The sequence below is a fragment of the Lithobates pipiens genome, unplaced genomic scaffold (assembly GCF_037356315.1).
Source record: "Lithobates pipiens isolate NorthernLeopardFrog02 unplaced genomic scaffold, aLitPip1_a1.2 Scaffold_16, whole genome shotgun sequence".
Taxonomy (NCBI): Eukaryota; Metazoa; Chordata; class Amphibia; order Anura; family Ranidae; genus Lithobates; species Lithobates pipiens.
In genome coordinates this window covers 264154658-264178897 of record NW_027507748.1, presented here as the reverse complement: position 1 = coordinate 264178897, position 24240 = coordinate 264154658, and the positions used below count along the sequence as shown (strand labels likewise).

The window sequence follows — 24240 nt, the reverse complement described above, 5'->3', positions numbered from 1 at the left end:
TGGAATGGCAGTTCCGATTCTCTTGATTCATTTTTTGTCTTCCTCAATGACAATAGGTCAGCGAAATCCCCCTATCAGTCTAGTCAGGCGAGGATAACCTTCTTGGATTTGGACATTGAGATTGTTGGTGGTTAATTCATATTTAAAATCCACTTTAAACCAACTGACCGCAACAGATTTATCCATGTGGACAGTTGCCAACATAGATCGTGGCTCCGCTCAATTCAGCGCAGCCAATTTCTAAGGTTGCGTTGGAACTATTCTGATACTGAAACCTTCAAAATTCAGGCGAATGTCCTAAAACAAAGAATCCTTGAAGGATATAATCGGAGTGAAGTTGAGGGTGAACTACAGAGAGCATTAGTGATGGAGAGAAACTCCCTGCTGAGACAGAGAAACCCAGTTCTGAGTTTAATAATACGTTCAATGAAACCTTTAAGTGATCATTGATCACCTTATTTTCTACTGAACATATGCAGATTAAGTCAATTATTCGTAAGCACTGGGATGTTTTGAAAAGACAAAATTCTGGGCCCCCTACTGCCAGACCAATGTATGGTGATATACAGGGAGTTGCCATCTTTACAGAGCAAAATGGCACCTAACATCATAAACCCCCCAGTTAGAACTTTTTTTTTCCCCATAATTGGGTTGGCTACTTTCCGTGTAAGAAGTATATTGTATGTATTCATAACACACAAGGGCGATGCAAGACACGTCTGTACCTGTGCCACAAAAAAATGTGGTTTATTTGCTGACCTGCCCATGTGGCAAGCAATATGTGGGCAGAACCATTCAGGCCTTTTCAGTGAGCGTTAATGAACACATAGCTCTCATTAGGTAAGGTGACACTTAACATAATGTCCCAAGACGTTATTGACTGTTCCATAAGAGATCCTATGGGTACTGAATTTTTTAATTATCAATGAGTATGTTCCCCCTTAGTGGGGTGGGACTACAACCAGGGGCATGTTATGACTCAAAACTTATTGGATTTATGAGCTCCAATACCACTCCCCCTTGGGCCTTAACATTTGAATGAGACCTCAATGCTTTCATTAACAGAGCCTAAGGTGTAACTCATGATTTTTTTTTTTTTTTTATATTGAAATTATTTTTATACTACAAGGAATTTTTTAGGACTTTTTTTTTTCAGGATTTTTTTTTTTAATAATTTCAATTAATGTATTCACATTTATTTACTATTCAATTTGATTATGCATAGACCCATCCTGTGATCAAATAGTTTCAAATTTAAGTTCATTTTCTGTTTATATGATTAGTTGCTTCCCTTTTTTTTTTTCTAAATACATGATGGTGTCACGGCTGTTTTCACTTCCTTTTTAGATTGCGGTTGATATTTTAACCTCTCTGTTTATTCAGATTGAGGTATGTACCACATTATGCCTATAGGTGGCGAGCCAAATGCTGATGATCATTGTATTTTTCGTTGACGACATGATGGACGTGTCTGCTGATTCTATCCCCTCAAAGCGAGGGTTCAACCGCGAGCTGTCCATGAGTATTTGAGGCTTGGTTTATGGCCACGTCCCCATAGGACACTGTGTCAGCTGATCCGGTTACTTCCTATGCAGATCATAGTGAGGCTTGACTCCCAAAAGCCCGCCTCCTCACATGTCAATGGATTTTACAAGTCTATCTAGAGTGAGACTTGGAACGCACACCCCAGCGCCATTTTGTCCAAATCAGGAAGTGCAGTGTCCACATGCAGGAAGCAGCAATTGTGATCACAGGTTGGTAATCTCATTATCAGGCTTCATAACATATATAAAAGCACTGATTACAGCAGGCTCATACCCCAGATGTCTCTTTAGATGAAACGCGCTGGACTATGTCATTGCATTACCTACAAACCTCAATTTTAAGCGCTTGATCCACTTTCTAAACGTGAGTGTTTCCAAATTTATTTTATTAAATGTTTTATGTTTATACGGATTCACACTAGGTGGAGTATTTTCTTTCTTGGTCATGCTATTTTGAACACTTGAGAGGATTTGGTCTGACAAGTTGGCTGCTTCTGAGGACTGCTTCTCGGTGACATCTCTTGACCAATTGGATTCTCTTACAACTTGATCTGGAACCCAGATGTGGAGGTCCCATACTTTGGTGGTTGCACCATCAGCCTTGTTGACTCACTGAGCATATGCCCATTTGAGTCTTCTCACTCCTGTAAGCCTCCTCACTAACCGGTGGTGGTTCTGTTGTCTGTCTCTTCACCTCAACGTTGTCACGTGGAATCCCACTTCTAGTCACACAATTTGTTTTCGCCGTCTATTCAATGACTGTTGTGTTTGTTTCATAACAACCTTTATATGATGGCACATGGACTTTAGTTTGGGTATGAATTTCACATCTCTTTTTCATTATCATTAGTCTTTGTGGTCATTGCACAGTGTACATTTGTATATACATGAATTAGTATTTTTTTTTTTGAGTGCTGCACAAAAAAATTTACTTTTTCGCCTATTTTTTGATTTACACTTGCCATAATGTTGTGCTGGCTGCTATTAGATATATGTCCGCGTGATATACACCAATTTTATTTTTTGTGTTTTGGTATTGGACTGTTTTGGTCTTCTTTTTCTCTGCCTGATTATAGTAATGTTGAAAAAATGATCCGCACTCCAGTTGTTGCTCTTAAAATTTTATGACTAAGGCCTTATAGGCTGAAACGCGTCAACTGACTCAATCTGCATTTATTCACTGTGGCTATTCAGTAAAATTAAACAATTTTAAGAGAAATGGAGTGCGGATCATTTTTTCAACATTACTCTACTGTGGATCAAGCACCTGGGAGCTCTGCTATCTATGTGGTGTATGGGTAGTAGCACTGGCTTTTCTGTTTTTGTACTTCTTTTTCTCTGATTACTACTCTTAGACATTTGAGATGGTATTGACGCTATGACTATATGTACCTGGTCAGGTTAAGGAGCGAGGGCCATTTTATCAACTTGGTAACTGGTCACAGGCCACAATGAGCAGAGCAGGCAGATGACAGGTCAGTGTCCACTCTGCATATGTAGAGAAGACACTGACACAGCCCGCTCTGCTCTATGGGTCCTACGATCAGATCTGACCAAACATTTTTTTTTTATGGTGGATCGAATTGGAGATAGGCGTGTAAACGGACACATGTCCATTTACATCTGCCGCTCTATAGAGCTGAATGGAAGGTCTAATTAGGCCCACCTAAAAAAACTGACACGCAGACCCGATTGAACTGAGTGTGAAAGGGGTCTGAAAGGGGTCTGCTGGCTAGTTCCCAACCCCACCATCCCCAAGCATCATGGAAGGAAACATGTGGCTGCAGTAGATAGAGCCAATTTCTTCCTGTATCGCGCTGCATCCTGTCACAGGCGGAGTACATTTGGTACAATGTGCGCTATAAAGGAAGAATCTGAGCTGCTTCCTCTAGTGCCAGCTCTGTTCTTCACGCTGATGCTCGGGGATGGCAGGTCGGGAACCCGCGATCTTGACTTGCCATCCCAGAAAATTTTTGCCTAATAACTTTAATTTGAAAATGGTAAGACAGTAGAAACAGCATGACAAAGCCTTTTCTGTTCTATAATTCTTTACAATTTTATCCATTCTATGAGGAACAGGTGAAGTTGTGAACACGGTAATCCACAATGGACCCACCTGTGTTTTTCCTTTAACAAGGCAAACCATGATTCCTGGTACGGACTTTTGGAAATTTAAACTGCCACTAAAGCATTACAGAAAAACCTCTTCAGATGACCTCGCACATGAAAACTTGCACCTTTACTGGAAGATCCTTACCATGCACACAAGGCTCTCTGGACAGGGTGAGTTCTCTGTCCTGTCAAATACAGAGTTAATGGATGCAGGAGGAGTCCAAGTTGTCCAACGCATTGGAAATTTGTCCCTCATTAATTGGACAACTCTCGGGCCACCTAGGGTCCGTTACTGTGCAACAAAGCCACAGCAGTGGTGTACATAAACCATCAAGGATGCACAAAGTCCTGCCACAGCACAAAATATGACACATCTTCTACTGGGCAGACCATTACATTCCTGATTTTTCAGGGATTAGAGTCCACATATTCCAGTAAGAGTACCTACCCTCCCTCCTTGGAGGTGGATGCACAACTTCGGTGATCCTTACAACCAGCTAGGATCTTCCATTGTCATATAGACTTTCTATCTCCTACTTCATTTCACCCCAGCTGGGTGATTTCCATGTTTGGATTTGGACGAACTTTCATTATCTACTTGTTTATATTTTACTTTCTGCACTTTATAATATTGATGATTTTTCAGTGTATGATTTGCACAATTATAACATTCATGCTGGCACTTTATTGGTCAGAAATATTAATGTTCATTTGCATTATATTAGCACATTGCCACTTTATTTATTAACGGAGTCATCTTCATTATATGACTGTTATTATTTTCTGTTTACTATAGCACTACACTTTTTTTAACTTTTATTACCCATACAATTTTGTCACATTGTAGTGTTGGCAGCTATCTTGCCTTTCTCAAGATAATGCAGTAGTTGCACACATCTACATTTTATAAATGCATATTTTTTTGGATAGTACTATTGGTGCATTTATAAAATTTAAGAAAAAGGTAAACTTCTCCTTCAAGGAGATAGGATTCATGACCCTTCCAAATGAGGAATTATTCTACCCCAACTTACATCAATTTTGAGACAACTGATGCTCTGTGCATTCGGGGCCTTTTACATAGGCAAGACGACAGCAACATACAGGTATATACAATGCAATAATTACATATAATCACACACATAGATTGTACTCGATGAGTTTGAAAAAAGACACAAGTCCACCTATGTAGCTGTGTAAGACAATCAGACACTTCGTCAAAGAATTAATAATTGCATTTATTACTCTGAGAACTATTATTATGGAATTATTATTCTGAAAAGTGCAAGGTGACCAGCTGCAACATGGGTTTTAAACCAAATTCTGATACTTCTCTCTTTTCTTTTGTGAGATTGGAACATATCCCTAAGGACCCCCATGACAGTGATAGGGATAAGGTCATTTTGCAACGAGAGACTCGCTGATCCGGTTCCTTGGCACAGTTGTTACTCCTGGGCTTAATGAGTTGAGCTACAGGCCCTGTTTGGGCTGAGATTGCGATTTGGCTTTAAAATGGGTCTTTTGATCCTCCTTCCATCATATTATGTTATTGCGCTGGGTCTCTGTTTCACAACCTTTTTGGCAGGGCTGGCCCAAGACATTGTGCTGCCTGGGTCCAAGAATGAAATGCCCCTCCAAAAAAATCGGTGCCCACCAGTGCAGCCTATTTGTGCCCATCAGGGCCACCTCAGTGCCCACCAGTGCAGCCCATCAGTGCCCACCAGTGCAGCCTATTATTGCAGCCTATCATTGCCCATCAGTGCCCATCTGGCAGTATATCAGTGCCCATAAGTTTCCACCAGTGCAGCCTATCTGTGTCCATCAGTGCCACCTCATCAGTGCAGCCTATCTGTGTCCATCAGTGCCACCTCATCAGTGCAGCCTATCTGTGTCCATCAGTGCCACCTCATCAGTGCAGCCTATCTGTGTCCATCAGTGCCACCTCATCAGTGCAGCCTATCTGTGTCCATCAGTGCCACCTCATCAGTGCAGCCTATCTGTGTCCATCAGTGCCACCTCATCAGTGCAGCCTATCTGTGTCCATCAGTGCCACCTCATCAGTGCAGCCTATCTGTGTCCATCAGTGCCACCTCATCAGTGCAGCCTATCTGTGTCCATCAGTGCCACCTCATCAGTGCAGCCTATCTGTGTCCATCAGTGCCACCTCATCAGTGCAGCCTATCTGTGTCCATCAGTGCCACCTCATCAGTGCAGCCTATCTGTGTCCATCAGTGCCACCTCATCAGTGCAGCCTATCTGTGTCCATCAGTGCCACCTCATCAGTGCAGCCTATCTGTGTCCATCAGTGCCACCTCATCAGTGCAGCCTATCTGTGTCCATCAGTGCCACCTCATCAGTGCAGCCTATCTGTGTCCATCAGTGCCACCTCATCAGTGCAGCCTATCTGTGTCCATCAGTGCCACCTCATCAGTGCAGCCTATCTGTGTCCATCAGTGCCACCTCATCAGTGCAGCCTATCAGTGTCCATCAGTGCCACCTCATCAGTGCAGCCTATCAGTGTCCATCAGTGTCCATCAGTGCCACCTCATCAGTGCAGCCTATCAGTGTCCAATGCAGACAATCCACACAGGCATCGCATTGGGGAGAAGCCAAAAGACCTACCTGCCAGCCTGGGTCCCATGGTCTGTGAACGTCCCTTGTCCCTGTTTTAGTATTTTTGATTTCATATTAACTGTCACCTTGTCATGTCAGTCCTCCACCACTTGGGATACTCAAAAGAGAGGGTATGACAGGGTCACGTAAATTTGTTGTGCCACATCCTAAAACATCACAACAAAGAGGGTCTGCTGGGGGTGGACTTTTAAGGCACGTACAAATTATAATAGTATACAAATTATTTTATTACATAAAACCAACAAAAGGTAATTGAATATACAGTATACATTAAAAGGTACACCAACAGGTATATATACAACCAGTATTGATGCTATGTCGTATCATTCATTTGAACAGAAACACCCTAAGCGTTTCGGAGCTTGGAAAAGCGTGTCCTTCAGGGGTGTGTGGATACAATGTTTCTGTAGAATCTAATAAATGGCAAGGAACAGGGTAGCACAGTTATATAGTATCTAAACAGGTGGTGACACACGGGTACAAAAAATAGTTAAACAGACACAATTTCAAAATGCTTACAATACTGTTAACATATATGACAATGGGCACCATTTGATAAAAGAACAAACAATTGTACAGGACCATATGGGTATATTTGGCTCCGCCAATGCTCGAGGTATATGCCCCAGTCTATCTCTATTCAATAAAGTGTTGTAGAGATCCTGCAGGAGTGGTGTGAAAACAGGTCTGCAGTCCCCTATTGGGGGAAGAAGATTTTTTTAATATGAACTGGGACTTTTATAGTTGTTTTACCTAGAATAATACCTGGTTAGGAAAAAATTTGAAATAAAACGTAATGATAGTAATTTGAATGGGGTAAGAATAAATATATATAAATAAAGACTGAAAGTTAAACATTAAACAATGCTAACAAAAAAATAAAAATAAATGAAATAATAAAAAATAATAAATAAATAGAAAATAAATAAAATAAATAAAAAGTAAAAGGTTTGACCCCACCGGGTGAGCAGTGCAAGTGGGGAAACACTGGGGCTGACAATTACAGTGCAGGGCAGAAACTAGCGCGTCATTTAAAAAGTACAAATAAAAAAAATTAATTAAAGTATAGGTTGCATCTGAGTAAATTAAAAGATGACAGCCAGCAATGTAGTAACAAAAGGTTCGGCACTGACAGTGCTGCAAAAGGGGGCCTCCCTATATATTATGTGTATCAGACAAATCTGCTTATTATGTAATGGAGTAAAGAGTATTGGGATATCAGATATCATCTGTATAAATAAACAAATATACACTGAATAGCACAAGCAGAATTCACCTTAGAAGTATAGAACAATAGGGAAAAACTATACCTGCTGTGATCAATATTGCATAGGAGTAAAAAACGCAGGGTGAACCGCACTTTGATAACTTACTTCACCATATGGAGTTGTGGGAGAGGGTGAGAGGTCCGTCCAGCCGGCGTCCTGCCAATAAGGTCTGCAGACACCGGTCAGGGTGGCTCTGATAATAAAGGCCCCTTTAACTATCAACAGCTGATGCTGCTTGCACAACCACCATGGAGCAAAAAAAAAAGGGGTAAACTTTACTGATGGTAATATTTATAAAAGCTAGTATAATAGCTTAAGACAAAGGGTAGTAACCATGAGCTTAGGCAGGGTCAAGTACAATCAGAAAAGAGATGAACACTTTTTTGAAAACAATAGAAATTATAACATTAAATATGCAGAATCCACTACTTCAAATTTAGTGGACCAGAACAGGAGAATACAAAGTTTTGTAGAAACACAAAGGTACCCTCTAAATAAAGAGGTATTACAAGAAATATTTATTTCTATTGTCATATATGTTAACAGTATTGTAAGTATTTTGAAATTGTGTCTAACTATTTTTTGTACCCGTGTGTCACCACCTGTTTAGATACTATATAACTGTGCTACCCTGTTCCTTGCCATTTATTAGATTCTACAGAAACATTGTATCCACACACCCCTGAAGAAGGACACGCTTTTCCAAGCTCCGAAACGCTTAGGGTGTTTCTGTTCAAATGAATGATACGACATAGCATCAATACTGGTTGTATATATACCTGTTGGTGTACTTTTTAATGTATACTGTATATTCAATTACCTTTTGTTGGTTTTATGTAATAAAATAATTTGTACACTATTATAATTTGTACGTGCCTTAAAAGTCCACCCCCAGGGGACCCCCTCTTCTTTGTTGCCACTCGGGATACTGGTATCGGTTTAGTTTGGTTTCCTGCCCTGGTTTTTGCATTAGGCAGATGTTTATGGGCCCCTTTCTGAGCACCTTAACATTGGGGACATCAGTCCATATTGTCCCTCTGTCCTGGCTAGCTCACTTGGTCCCGTTGCTATGCCCTCTTTCAATGTTTCGGCAGCGGGTGTTTGATTCACTGCGCATGAGTGAGTGCCCATCAGGCACGTTGGAGTTTCTGGTCCTGGACCGGGAGACAGTGGGCAGAGTTTACCCCCCCCCCCCCCCCATGGGAATATTGGGATATCCAGTGACCGTCCTTTTTCACAAACTGCATTCTTTATTACTTTTTCCATCTCATTAGATGAATGTTGAGTTTGTTGGGTAGCCATGCCTGTGATCCTTATCTATCTTTGGACCAACACCGTGAGTGGATGGTTGCTGCCCACCAGCTACCTGCTGTTTTTAATACTGTATTATCCTGGGAATTTTCTTGGTTAGGCTGATATTGGTCTATATATTTTTTTGCATATATACCATAAAGTACATGTACGGTATGTATATCGTGCAAAATGGCAAAGAAAAAACACTTATGCATCAAATAACTCAAGTGTCCAAAAATATCTCATATCCAAATGAATCCAGTAGTGCAAAAGACCAGTATCTACCAAGACTCTTCCAATCATCTTTAATTTACTCCACCCAAAACTGTCTTGTTGAAAAAGTGCTCTCCACCATGATATTAGCCATCCACTCGGTGTGCCCTTTTTTAATTGAACCCACTCACTCATGGGTCCAGTATGCTCTTGTAACTACCAAGGCTTAAAAACTCCAAAAACTATTTGGACCACGCATTTCCTTTTTTTTAAAGGGTTAATCTTTCAGCACAGCTTGAGGAATAGATCACTCCCTGCTCTGCTATTCGAGACTATTCTTGGAGATGTCGCTGGAGTGTCGTAGAGCATCATGACGTCTAAGGTACTCCAGCGGGGTCTCCAGGAATCCAGATAGCAAGCAATTGAGCTGCAAGTTTGAAAATGACTTGCTAAGCTATTGCTAAACTTGCCATGCTTCACAAGTTTGTGTGATAAATTTAGGAGATCTCCCTTAACCTGCGCAATAAATCGGTGTCCTATTCTGTGCATACTAATGCAATCTTGACAGAGCTGCCTGTTTTTAAGGTGATAAATGTGTTTTTAAACTACGCTCCCAAATTTTACAATTTTATCAAGCGTTTTTCTCAACGATTTTATCAAAAACAATTCATCAAATCAAACAAAGTGTTAGATTAAATAAGTGCTCAAAAATAAAGTGCATTCAGTGCAATGTCCTGTCCATATACAGCCACCAGATGTCTTCAACTTGATACAAATGGTGAATTATCTGCTGTCTTCTTATCCACTCCACATCAGTGTTATAATGTTCTCTTCCACCAACAAACTCGCAGCCCACTCACCGGACTCGGATGACTCCCACTACACGTAGTCACATTAAGCAGAGTGAGGATGCAGTTTCCCAATGCTCTTCCCAGCTGATCAGCTGGGCCAGCAAACTTGCACACAAACTGGGATTTCCCAAAAACTGTATAAAAAGATAGGGGTGGTGAAGTACATCTTGTTTATTTAAAATACACGCTATACAGGTTGAACTTACTATAGATAAAATATTAACAGAGCTCACGATTTTTGCAGGGGCGCCGATATGCGCTCCACCTGCGTTCCACTACTGGCGGAAGTGACGTGTCACACAAGATCCCATCCAATGCGTTTTGTCAGCATGTCTGACGTCATTAACCACTAGGGATCCATGCTATAGCCGAATGACGGCTACAGCGTGGACCTGCACTGCCGGGACGACGTCTATTGTCCTGTGCACGAGCGGCCTGCGCACCCCCTGAAGGGCACGCGTGGTGCGCTCTGTGATCAGCGTGTCTGAGATCGGTGAGTCGATCCCGACCCCTTACCACGTGATCAGCTGTCAGCCAATGAGAGCTGATCACGTGATGTCAACACAGCCGGTAATCGGCTATTTTTTCTCCTCGCGCTCTCAGTGCGAGGAGAAAAAAAAGCCGATCACCGGCGGCAGTGAGTGGGACATCAGTCCCGATCACTGCAATGTGCCCACCAGTGCCATCTGTCAGTGCCCACAGTATCACCTATCAGTGCTCACAATCAGTGCCTGGACAGTGCTCCTGCACATCAGTGCCATCTGTGTCCATAGAGTGCCATCTATCAGTGGTACCCATCAGTGCCCATCCGTGCCATCTTATCAGTGGCCATCAGTGCTGCTTTATCTGTGCCCATCAGTACCGACTTATCTGTGCCGCATTAACTGTGCCTATTAGTGCCCACCAGTGCCGCCTCCATCAGCGCATATCAATGAAGCAGAAAAATTACCTGTTTGCAAAATTTTTATAACAAACTATTAAACATGATTTCTTTTTTTGTTTAGCAAAAAATAAAAACCCCCAGCTGTGGGGAAAAAATGATAAAAATTTAATTTGGGTACAGTGTTGTATGACCACGCAATTGTTATTCAAAGTGCGTCAGCACCGAAAGCTGAAAACTGGTCTGGGCAGGAGTGAGGTTTAAGTGCCCAGTAAGCAAGTGGTTAAGGATCATATGACCGGACATGTCTCTCCCTCTTTTATACACTACTGCCATCTTAGGATATCCAATGCAGTTAAATCCTTGATTACCACACTTAAAACTCAAGGTCTCTCAATGGGGTTTTACAGGCAGTTTCTTATATTTAATAATCTGTTAATTTTTAAAATATGACGTATTCAAATATGTTATATAATGTATTTTGAATCAGGGATTCCAATCCTTATACTGCCTCCTTTGGTGGGGACCAGGAACTACCATTGTATCTTAATGGGATCAATTTCATCTCACTCTAGTGCAGTGTTTCTCAAATCCAGTCCTCAGGCCCCCCCAACAGGTCATGTTTTCAGGTTTTCCATTATTTTTCACAGGTGATTTGATCAGTTTCACTGCCTTAGCAATTACCACAGCCGTTTCATCTGAGGGAAATCCTGAAAACATGACCTGTTGGGGGGGCCCGAGGACTGGATTTGAGAAACACTGCTCTAGTGGTAGGAGAAACTAATTATTGGGCACATACTCAACTGCACCATCTTGTTTAGGTTGAGATATTAGGTAAAAAAAAAATGTGTGTATGTATGTGTGTGTGTGTATATATATATATATATATATATATATATATATATATATATATATATATATATATATATATATATATATATATATATATATATATATTATAATTTTGTGTGTATCCTTTCACACTCTCCAATTGATTGAATCCAATTGGAACACCTTAATAATGCTGAAACATTAATAATTGGATATGAAGCAATTTAAATCCATATCTGCGTTGATGCCTACAGGAATTAAAGTATTTAATTAAAAAATACACTCCATTTCATTGTTGGATATTACCGTATTTGCCGGCGTATAAGGCGGCTGGGCATATAAGACGACCCCCTAATCTTCCATTTATAATGTTGGATTTGTGCTATACTTGCCGTATAAGATGACCCTCTTCCGACCAGTCTGTCAGCCTGCTCGATGTAACAGTTAACACTGTGTCACAGTATACATACATTATACCTCGCTGAGCCAATCACGGCGAGCGATGTATTCTATTCATGAATACAAAGCCTGCTCGGATTGGCAGGGGCTGTAACATCATCAGCCCGCGCCTCTCTCAAAAGCCAATCGGAGCAGGCTACCGTATGGCCTGCTCGGATTGGCAGAGGTGGTTACTCCAATCCGAGCAGGCTTTGTATTCACTAATAGAATACATTGCATGCCAGGATTGGCTCAGCGGTGTATACTGTATACAGTATTACCGCACATTTATTGCGAGCATCCAGTAGGCTGTCATCCAGTGGGCGGCTTGCATAGAAAATGACCCCTGCTTTATACCCGGCGTATAAGACGACCCCCGATTTTTGGCCGTTTTCTTTTAGTGTAAAAGGTCGTCTTATACGCCGGCAAATACGGTAATAATGTTACCACCTCTTCAAAGTGATTCAACTCTGTTGATCCCACAAAAAGACACCAGACTGGGATCCCTATTATGATGTATTCTAAAGTGATTTGAGAAAATGTAACTGAGTAGATTTTTTTTAATTGCCTACTTTAAATCCTGTAGGTATCCCTAGTTCAATATAAATTTTATAACACATTTTAATACGTAATTTAAAAAAATGAATATAGATTATTAAATAGAAGAAACTGGTTGTAAACCACATTGAGCGTTCTAGAGGGTTTTAATTTTGATAAGCAAGTATTGAACTGGATTGGATATCCTAAGATGGGGGTAATGTTTAAAAGGGATGTGTCCGATCATGTGATCCCTGATGATGTCTTGGGTGTGATCTTGCATTACACGTCACTTCCGCCAGTAGTTGAACGCAGGTGGAGTGCATATCGGCATCCCTGCAAAAATTGTGAGCTGTGTTAAAAATGTATCCACTGTAGGTTCAATCTGTATAGCGTGTTATTTTAAATAAACAATATGCACTTCACCATGGGAGGCATCCTCCTTTTTATACCTTTTTTGGGAGATCTAGTTTGTGTCCAAGTTTGCTGGCTCTGCTGATTGGCTGAGGTTGATGAATTTTAAAATTGGGGAGCGTGGTTCAAAACGCATTTTTCACAAGTTTGCTGCACAATTGCAGCAAGTCCGCATTGCATGACTCCAGATCAACATTCTTCGCAAACAGTCTGCTGCAAGTTCTGATTCAGTTATGATGTTGTCACATCTACTCCAATGCAGGTGGCCAGACACTATAGCTGGCTACTTTGTGTTCGTCACCTATAGCAGCCCCCTTTCCCATAAGGCAAGCAGGCCTACCGGTACTTTGTTGCCCCCAGGACTTAATACACAATGCTATAGTGCCTAGTCACCACACCAGTGTAGGCGCGAACTAAGCAAAGCAAATTGGTACTTGCGGAAGCAGATAGGTAACGTGGTTCTATGAGAGTCCAGGTAAAAGGCAGGCTGAGTTCATGGAATAGTCCAAAATCCGGTCCAAGATCATACACAGGGCGATCTATCTAGCTATCTGTCTAGCATCAATCTAACAGGGCAGACAGACGGGGAGCTTGACCAGGAACCACACACATTTCACTCTCTATCACAAGCATCCAAGTGAGGGATTAGCTGGCTTATAACAGGTTTGACTTTCCACCCAGAGACTGCATCAATCAGCTTGCAGGTGGACAGAATACCATAGCCAAAACCTGGATGCTGGAATGAGGAGCAAGAGTGCTAGATGATCCTGACAGTTGTGCAATAGTCATCCCACCACAGGAGTCACTGTGACTTGCAGAACTCTTGCTGTAAACTCACCACTGCAACTTTGCTCTTGCTAGAGACTTGCCACACAAATTTGTCAAATTTGAAAAAGTGGCAACTAGAACTTGTGCTTCAAATGCTCTGCAAGTGTACAACTTGCCAGTAAAAATGTGCAGCAAGTTAAGACTTGCAATTCAACATTGCCACAAATTTGTGGAAAGTTATCCTTGCTATCTGGGAAGCACCCTCTGATAGCCCCTCTGTTTAAAGTGGTTGTAAAGGTAAAAGGTTTTTTGTACTTGAATGCATTCAGGTAAAAAACATTTTTAGGGCAGCTCCTCCTGCAGCCCCTGCCCCATAATACTTACCTGGGCAAGATCTCGGTCCAGTGCTGTGCACTCTGCAGCCACTCTTCTCTCCTCTTCTTGCTCTCATTGGCTCCTGCTGCTCTCATCCAAGCCTATGTCAGCCAAACCTGTGAGCAGAGAAGGGGGGGCTGGGCTTTGCGTCTGAATAGATGCAAACAGCATGGTTTGGGAGTGAGTTTGAACAAGCGCCCCCATGGGAACAGCTTCCTATGGGGGCATTCAATGGAGCGGTAGGAGCCAGGGGCACTGACGAGGGACCTGAAAAGAGGAGGATCAAGGTTGCTCTGTGCAAAACTGTCTGTGTCCTGTTTATGTACTGTATGATTTAAAGTAAGAGTAATTTTGACTTGCTTTTAGCTTCTATATCAGTACAGTACAGGACACCTTCTCTCCTATTGGTTACTCTGCATTGCTTGTTACAAAACTGAGGACTCAGTGTAGGGTTATAGGAGAAGCACCCCAAGCATGTCCCAAAAAGCTTGCCAATGTCCAGTCATCTGAGGGTAACTGCCGCTATCCCAGGGTCTCTAAATACGCTGCCTGTGTCTTATACTGTACTCCAAGAAATGGAAGTTACTGGCAAGTCAAAATCCCACTTCTTTTTTTATTGGATACAAGAAGCAATATTTTATTTGAAGAATCCAAAGCATAATAAAATAGCAAATTTTTATTTCGGCATGGAGTCCAGCTTCAATTTTTCTATATTGCTTTTTGAATATGTATACGCTATATTTGTATACAATCCAATATACACTCACCAGCCACTTTATTAAGTACAACTTGCTAGTACCAGGTTGAACCCCCTTTTGCCTTCAGAACTGCCTTAAAGGCATGGATTCAACAAAGGTGTTGGAAACCTTCCTCAGAGATTTTGGTCCATATTGACATGATGGCATCACGCAGTTGCTACAGATTTGTCGGCTGCACAAACATGATGAGAATCTCCTGTTCTACCACATCCCAAAGGTTCTCTATTGGATCAAGATTTGGTGGTTGTGGAGGCCATTGAAGTACAGAAAACTCATGGTCATTTTCAAGAAACCAGTTTGAGATGATTTGAGCTTTGTGACATGGTGCATTATCCTGCAGGAAGAAGCCACCAAAAAATGAGTACACTGTAGTCATAAAGGGATGGACGGGGTCAGCAATAATACTGAGGTAGGCCATGGCATTTAAACAATGCTCAATTGGTACTAAGGAGCTCAAAGTGTGCCAATAAAATATCCCTGCACCATTGCACCACCACCACCATCCTAAACCGTTGATACAAGGCAGGATGGATCCATGATTTCATGAGGTTTACGCCAATTTTGACCCTACCATCTGAATTTAGCAGATGAAATCAAGACTCCTAAAATGAAACAATGGTTTTCCAATCTTCTTTTGTCAATTTTGGTTAGTTTGTGTGAATTTTTGCATCAGTTTCTTATTAACTGACAGGAGTGGCACCCACTGTGGTCTTCTGCTGCTGCAGCCCATCAAGGTTCGATTTGTTGTGCATTCAGAGATGGTATTCTGCATACCTTGGTTGTAAGGAGTGGTTATTTGAGTTACTGTTACTTTCTAACATCTAGCATCAGTCTACCAATTCTCCTGACTTCTGACGACATCAAGGCATTTTTTTTCCACACAACTACCGCTCACTGGATATTTTATCTTTTTCAGAACATTCTCTGTAAACCTTATGCTGTGTGCACATGATCGAATTGTCTGCCGGACCACATTACGCAAGACAATTCGATTGTGTGTGGGCTCCAGCGGACTTTTTCGTCGTAAAGTCCGGCAGACTTAGAAAGTAGTTTTCACTCAAAATTTGTCTTGGCTTTCAGCGGACAATCCGTTCGTCAGTGTGCTAGTCCGGTGCACTAAGGATGACACATGCTCAGAGCAAGTACGAGAAGGAAGCTATTGGCTACTGGCTATTGAACTTCCTTTTTCTAGTCCCGTCATACGTGCTGTACGTCATCGCGTTAGAAATTGCCGGACTTTCGGAGTGTCCGTGTGTGGCCAAGTCCGTTCGTTAGAAAGTTTGCCGGATTGTTTACCAGACTAAGTCTGCCGGACAATTTGATCATGTGTACGCGGCATTAGAGATGGTAGTGTGTGAAAATTCCAGTATATCAGTAGCTTTTAAAATACTCAGACCAGCCCATCTGGCACCAACAACTATGCCATGTTCAAAGTCACTTAAATCCCCTCTTTCCCATTCTGATGCTCGGTTTGAGACTTCAAGTCCTCTACACCACGTCTTGATGCATTGAGTTGCTGCCACGTGATTGGCTGATTAGCAATTTGTGTTACCAATCAAACAGGAGAGTGTTTATCCATAGTGATTTACAATGTTTTTCATTGAAAAATCTAGGCCAAAGGCAAGACCTTGTCTCAGAGGTTGTGTAATCTACAATTGTGCATCAGACTGGTTAAAGGGTGCTGTTGAGTGTACACCGTATTATGCTTCTGCATGGCACAAATTTTTAACATCATAATGTATATTTTTTCATTATATGCATAGAAATACGTTGATTACAGTGGGTTTGTGCAGCCCTGCCTTTTTAATCATGATATACAAGAGAGACATTTGTAACCCCTTTTGATCTGGCTTCTAGATATTTTCAAAGTCTTGAAACAAACAGCTAATGTGTCTTTTTTTTTTTTTTTTTTTTTTTATTGATCTTTTATTCTCTTTACTAATTCATTCTAATTCATATTCTTATTTATAAAATGTATTCTTGATGTTAATTCTGGCATTTATTCTACTCAGGGCTTTTTCATTGGAGAATAAGTGCAGAAGCTTGCCAAGTCCGCCCCCTTCTCCCCCTACACATCACCCCACAAGGTGCAGGGTTCAGGAGTGCATTTTCACACAGGTTTCAGAAGTCCATATTACAAAGAATGGAAGGGTTCAGGAGCGTGTTACTGGGTTCAGGCTGAGGAGTGCATTGTGCGCAAAGTGCAGGGTTAAGCAGTGCATCGCACATGCTTTGCAGGGTTATGCTACGCACAGGTTTCAGGGTTGAGCTTACGCACAGAGTTCAGGAGCATGTTGCGCACAGGGTGCAGGGTTGAGTAATGCACTAGGCACAGAGTTCAAGAGTGTGTTGTGCACAGAGTGCAAGGTTCTGGAATGCATTATTATGCACAGGGTGAAAGAGTGGAAGATGCAGGGTTGAAGAAGGTGCTACGCACATGGTGTATTGTTCAGGATTGCATTGAGCCCTGGGTGCAGAGTTTAGGAGTGTGCTATGTAAAGAGTGCAGGTTTCAGAAGTGCATTTCTCACAGGCCAGATTTACAACTAAAATTTACCTTCCCAAAACCCTCCCCAAGTACAGAGCTCTCCCTCGCCTATTGAGTACAGGAGAGATGGGCTGCTGCAGAAGAGTAGCTACAAATTACTGTAGGAGAGTGCTGGGGGTGAGGGCTTCAGGAAACCAGTGTGGCTGTGTAAATCCTCTGCCCCTCAGCTGTCATAGGGATAGTGCAGGGTAGGGATGGTTCTGTGGGAGCTTCTGGGAGAAGTATGCTGTTTCTTTTAAACACAGAAGTCGCTTTTGTGTTTACATGTGACAGTAGTGAGCCCAGTGTCAGAGGTAGCGGGAAAAATTCCTGATTATACTTAATGTAGTAATCATTTTTTTTTTTTTTTTCAGAGACCATAACAATTATGGGCAGTATAATCATAATGCAAGCCATGACAGAAATTACGATGAGGGCCAGTATATGGAATATCAAGAGAACACATACCATGATTATCATGAAGAAAATCGGCCATATCGTGGAGAAAATCGGCCATATCGTGGAGAAAACCGACCATATCGTGCAAAAGACAGACCATATCGTGGAAAAGACCGGCCATATCATGAAGAAAACCAACAATATCACGAAGAAAACCAACCATATCATGAGCAGAGAGGTACCAGAGAGCAAACTTATCGCGTGAGAGGCCGCCATGAAGGTGGCTATCAGAAGGATTTCCATGGGGGATATCAGCAAAGTCATGGAGAATCAGGTCAATATCCTCTTTCAAAATCTCAGCATAAGAAGTATACTCATAAGAGTACCTATAAGCCACAAATGAAAGAAAATGATGTTGGCATGAAGACTAATACGGCAAAACCTGTACAGTCAGGTGAGTACAAGCAGGTATTGCTAGAGTAATGAATAAGTTGAGAACCATATGCTGCAATTATAGGGATTTTTTTTTTTTTTTTAAATCAATGTGGAGTACCGGGGAAGTGGGTTTGTTATCCATAGTGGTCAGAGAGATTTCAATATTTAGTTTCCTTTTTAGTGCAGTTAAGAAAATGAATGTGGCTGAAACAGAAAACCCTTGAAATGGAATTATACCTCCATTGTTTTGGATAGTGAGACATATTTTCACTGTGGTCTGTGAACCCTAGATCCTAAATCCCTAGATATGGCACAGTGGGCAAGTCTCTGCTTTTGAGCTGAACTTCCTGTTTGCCCTTTTAGGCTAACATTCAGTATACATCTCACTGAAGAATCAACTGTATTGTCTGCGATAATGTCTCGCTGCCTGTGATTAGCGCTGCAGAGTGTCAGCTTCCTGGCATGCGTGGGCACGTGGAGTTGCAAACACGCCTGAGCTCATACTTACTGGCCAGTAACCTACTTACTGTATTAGAGTGCCTCCACTCTGGTTGAAGGAGCACAAGTTGCACATTTGGACAGCAGCATTGTTAATCTGGGGTAGGGGAGTGTTAGATGGACCAGAAGAGTTTGATACACTAACAAATTGAAGCCAAACTCCAGCTAACGCATTATAAGCAGTTACAGCAACAGTTTTAGTTTTTTGTTTTTGTTTCGAGATAAAGGTTTTACATTTATAAAAGCTAATCCTTGGAAGCACTTGTCAGTCAAATGTTTTTCGTCTTTTCCCTGTAAATGACACATCTGCAAGAGAGCCTAATAGGTAGTGAGGAGTGAAATCAAAAATTTACGTCCGTAGAAATCCTGAAGGCGTTGCTTGGTTTTCGGGGCCCATACGCGCTAGGCTCCCAAAAAGTCCCACACTTGAGGTATCCACGTACTCAGGAGAAGTAGCAAAATGTATTTTGGGGTACAATTCCACATGTAACCATGGCATGTGTGAGCAATATATTATTTAGTGACAACTTTTTGTAAAAAATCTTGGTTTTATTTTTTGTCATTATTCAATCACTTGTGACAAAAAAATGAAATATTCAATGGGCTCAACATGCCTCTGAGCAATGTCCTTGGGGTGTCTACTTTGAAAAATTGGGTCATTTGGGGGGGGGGGGTTGTACTGCCCTGCCATTTTAGCACCTCAAGAAATGAGATGGGCAGTCATGAACTAAAAGCTGTGTAAATTCCAGAAAATGTACCCTAGTTTGTAGACGCTATAACGTTTTGCACTAACCAATAAATAAATATACACAGACCCTGACAACCAATGGCCAGGGTTTTCGGGAAGTGGCCCTTGTCCCCATCAACATGGGGGCAAGTTGGGGCAGGGGGCCCTGCACCCCCCACCCCAAAGCAAAGCACCCATCCCCCCATGTTAAGGGCATGTGGCCTGGAATGGTTCAGGAGGAGAGGAGGAGGGGCCGCTTGCTCATCCCTACACCCTTTCCTGACCTGCCAGGCTGCATGCTCGTATAAGGGTCTGGTATGGATTTTGGCTGGGATCCCATGCCTTTTTTTTTTTGGCATGGGGGGGGGGGTTCCCCTTTAAAATCCATGCCAGACCAAAGGGTTTTTTATTTATATTTTTTTTTATATGTGGTGTGGAGTTTCCCCTAAAAATTTATACCATACACAAAGTGCCTGGTATTATCGGGATTAAAGTCGGATCCCCATTCATTGAAGTCGGACGGATGTTAGACTTCACGTCGCAGTACAAAGTCGGATCCACAGTCGTATGACTGTCGTGTCGTACCAGTGTGAACCCGGCCTTAAACCTGGAAGCTTATTGGTGCAGCTGTGCATAGTAACCAGATTCTGTGTTCACCAATTTTAGTACCTCTCCCCCAGTTTCTTATGCAGAGGTAATGGATATGCTAGAAACATCAGTTTCTGATTTTTCTTCTTTTTTTTTTTCAGTGGTCCATAATCAAGGGCAGAGTGTTATAACTTTAGTAGGTGGCAGCTCTCCGGTGAGATTTCTCTTTATCTTTTCAATTTGTTTTGCAAGACTGTAAACTTTAATTGCTATATGTTAGTTTCTTTGATTTAAAACAGAAACCCAGTGAAACTAGGACTGTTCCCTCACAGGATAAGAATCTTGCACAGGAGACTGCAAACCCGGCACAGGAAGAGGCAAGGGCTGTACCAGATGATGCTTTACTTGAAGAAAATAATAAGCCTACTCATGAAGAAACAAAGCCTGTACAGAATGGTGCAAAGGCTACACAAGATGGAGCAAAACCTGCACAAGTCAGTGCAGAGCTTTCAAAAGAATATATGAAACTTTTTAGTGAGAATAAGAAGCCTTCAGACGAAGGTATAAAGCCTTTAGATAAGGGGATAAATCCTGCCAAAGAAGATGTGAAAGTAGAACATGAAGATACAGAAATTCATAAACAAAGTGAAGAACCAATATGTGACCCTAAACCAAGCACTACAGAGATGGCAACACAGCCTAAGTGCTTGAAAGATACCAAAGAGGTAATGTAAAACAAAAATCCATTTAAATATTTGCATACAAAAAATATTTGTGCACGCACACACACTTCAATTACGTTTTCTTTATTTACCCATTTATCAAGAGTAAGGATAAATATATATTTTTTTAAATTGCGCAACTATAAAATATGCCTCAAGTGTTTGTAAACCCAGGATCCTGCATCTGATCACTATATCTGGTTTTAGTAAATATAAACTGCCACGTAACTTTTTTTCTCATCAGCAGTTAGAGCAGTCTTGTGACTTCTATCAGTGTTTGGTTAAAGCTTGTTTGAGGAGTTTTCATTCTCCCCTGATTGTCCTATGAGGCTGCAGGACCCCTGACCCTCTGTCTGGACAGTGCTGATTGGCCCTGTGCTGATGATATGCACTCTCCCAAGAAATAAAAAAAACTCTATAGCAATACACAACAAACTGAGCATGTGCAGCTTGTCCCCAAGGATCAGAGAAAATTGGATCAAACAGCCTTTTTACACAATCCAGAGGATTAACTCCTTAGGTTCCACAGTGAGTATAACAAGCATGCTTTACTGCATCTACAGAATGGTTTTACTCTTGTGGATTTAGTAACTCTTTTTAAGGCAGAGCTAAATGCTTTTGTCAAGGCAAAAAAAAAAAAAACTTACATTATGTAGTATCTTTCTGGAATCCTGAAAGATCCTATAAGCCCTGTCAAATAACTACAAATACTTGTTTAACCAGTTCCCGACTGGCGCACGACGATGTACATCGGCAGAATGGCACGGGCAGGCAAACTGGCTTACAGGTACATCCAGTTGAAATTGCTGCCCTGCCATCGATTGTGCTCCCACGGCGGTGCGCGCGTGTGTGCCGGTCGGGACCCCTGTGAGTCTGGCCATGGGGATACCCGCGATCGTCTCACGTCAAAAAAAAAGGACGTCAATTTTGTTTGCGAGCCACGTTGCACGACTGTGCAATTGTCAGTTAAAACGACGCAGTGCCGAATCACAAAAAGTGGTCTAGTCTTAAGCCAGCAAAACGGTCCAGTCTGTAAGTGGTTAAGGTGCACTCACTATCTCAAAATCATAAAATTTATTTTGTGACACACTTTACAGGTCTATATAGAAATTAATCAAAGTAAAGTCTGTCAAATATATGTGACTGTGTATCTACTTTGATTCTTTTACTTTGAATCTTTTGACACTGTGTGCTCCCTTCAAACCAACATCCTGCTCAAGTTTTGTGCTCGTAAGTTATATGCAAAAGAAAGGCGTGCAGGACAAACCAGTATTAAAATATTAAGAAAGTCAATGAGCTAAAATCAAAAATGGTTACAAAACGCTGTTGAAATGTGAATATTCAGTGCAATAGAGCGTGACAAATGTAGCATCAATGTGGCAAATGCGCTGGCTCCTACCATCAAGGAGCAAATTAACTGCTTACCTCAACACCATGACCCCTGAGTTACAGGAAAGTCATGACAAGCATTCCCCCTTAGGGATGAATCCAAGGAGTGTGATGCCACTGGGAACACTGCTCCAAGTGTGGGCCTCCGTCAAGTGTATATGTAAAGAAGACAACATTGCAAAAATGTAGTAAAAAGAATGGCCTTACTAGATATTCAGCTCAAATGCACTTGGTTTGAACAATCCTCTCCTTCATTCTATGAGTGTTCATCCATTATGTTTTTATGACAGTGCTATAGGCTTCACATATACTCCTTAAGCAATGTAAAAAACACATAAAACTCCACATAGCATTATACTGATATCACTTTCTATCAAATAAAACACAAATTGCACTCCCACATGATGGTGCATTAAACCACACTAGTTTAAACAGCAAGCTTAAAGTGGGGTACCCCCTAAAAAATAACAATAAATTACGGGTCCCAGGTGACTGCAGCACGAAGGGAAATGATGTCACCAGCCCGGGCAAGGAAGAAGGCAGACTACAAAGGACCCCATAGCAACAGGTATTTAGAGGTGAGTAAAAAAAAAAAAAATTTCCAAATTTTTTTTTTTTTTGGTGGCAACACCACTTTAAAAGGCTCAAAAAAGTTAGACTGTCACATATATTTGACAGATGTTAATTTGATACAATTTGTGTTGTATGCTTGAAGTGTGGCGCTTGAATCAAATATTTTACAGAAAAATAAATGTTAAAGTAGAACTAAGGTCAAAAACAAAAAAAAGTGATAAAACTAAGTAGGGTGTAAAATATCTGTCATTTGCACGTAGGTCAGTCATGTGCACGTAGGTCTGCGAGTACTTGTATATTGTCTTGTTGAGTACCTGTGTATCGTCTTATTGAGTATTAATGTCAGGAAGCTAGTTGTTGGGTAATTTGGACAGGGTATAATACCCAATCCTCACTAAATGAATAGATACGTTGCCAGGCGGGTGTGGAGAGGCGACTCGTACATCTTGCGGCGTGTATGCATTCCTTGATCATCCGATCGAGGGTGAATACTGCAGTGCAAAATGTAAGCACATTGTTTCCCTGGAAGCCCAGGTTCTGAATCTGGGGAAGCAACTGTCAGCACTGAGAGAGTCCCTCCATACTAAAGGAGAGCCAAGAACATACACGTGAGGGGCCAGCACAGAGGCGGATGGAGACAAAGAGGTGAAGGCACTAGGAAAGAGTAGATGGTTGATTGTCAGGAAGGGTAGAGGGGGAAGTGCCAGGGAGGCCAATCCAGGGCTGGAGCATCCCAATAAGTATGCTCCATTGAGTGACATTTGTGAAACCAGTCAAGGACCAGCACTGCTGGAGCTGAGGGACTCTCCTAGCTGCCAGAGGAAGAACTCCTCCAGTGAGAGTGGAGGGGAAGCGAAGCCAAAGGAAAGACAGATTCTGGTGGTAGGGGACTCAATTCTGAGAAAGACAGAGGCCAATCTGTAACAAAGACCTGAAGTGCTTAACTGTTGTCTACTGGGCGCTCGGGTTCGGCACGTCAAAGATCTTGTGGACAGATTACTGGGAGGAGCTGATGAAGACCTGGCTGTCATGGTGCACGTTGGCACCCATGACAAAGTCGGAGGCAGATGGACTGTGCTAACGAGCGATTTTAGGGACTTGAGAGCTAAATTGAGAAAAAGGACTTCCAAAGTAGTATTCTCAGGAATACTACCGGTACATCAAACCACACCAGAAAGGCAGAGGGAGATTAGGGAAGTAAACAAATGGCTGAAGAGCTGGTGTAGTAAGGAGGGGTTTGGGTTCCTGGAGGACTGGGCCGACTTCTCAGACAATAACCAGTACTATAGAAGGGACAGACTGCACCTAAATGAGGAGGGTGCAGATGGCCAAAATGTTAGAGGGGTTTTTGAAATAGGCAACGGGGGTGGGGGAAGAGGGTCCATAGGTAGAGATAGACAGCGCGGAACGTATTCCAGAGGGTAGTATTGGGGGCATTAGTGATGGATTGACCAAAGCACATAAACC

General features: G+C 41.9%; 1 protein-coding gene across 1 annotated transcript in view; it reads left to right on the top strand.

Moving 5' to 3' along the window:
* The window catches only part of LOC143984136 (uncharacterized), a 128085-nt gene that overhangs the window by 55116 nt on the left and 48729 nt on the right, over positions 1–24240 (top strand). Inside the window, exons 4-6 of the mRNA XM_077484447.1 lie at positions 17817–18295; positions 20251–20303; positions 20389–20814. Coding sequence (XP_077340573.1) covers positions 17817–18295; positions 20251–20303; positions 20389–20814 — 958 coding nt within the window. The remainder of the gene's footprint in view (positions 1–17816; positions 18296–20250; positions 20304–20388; positions 20815–24240) is intronic.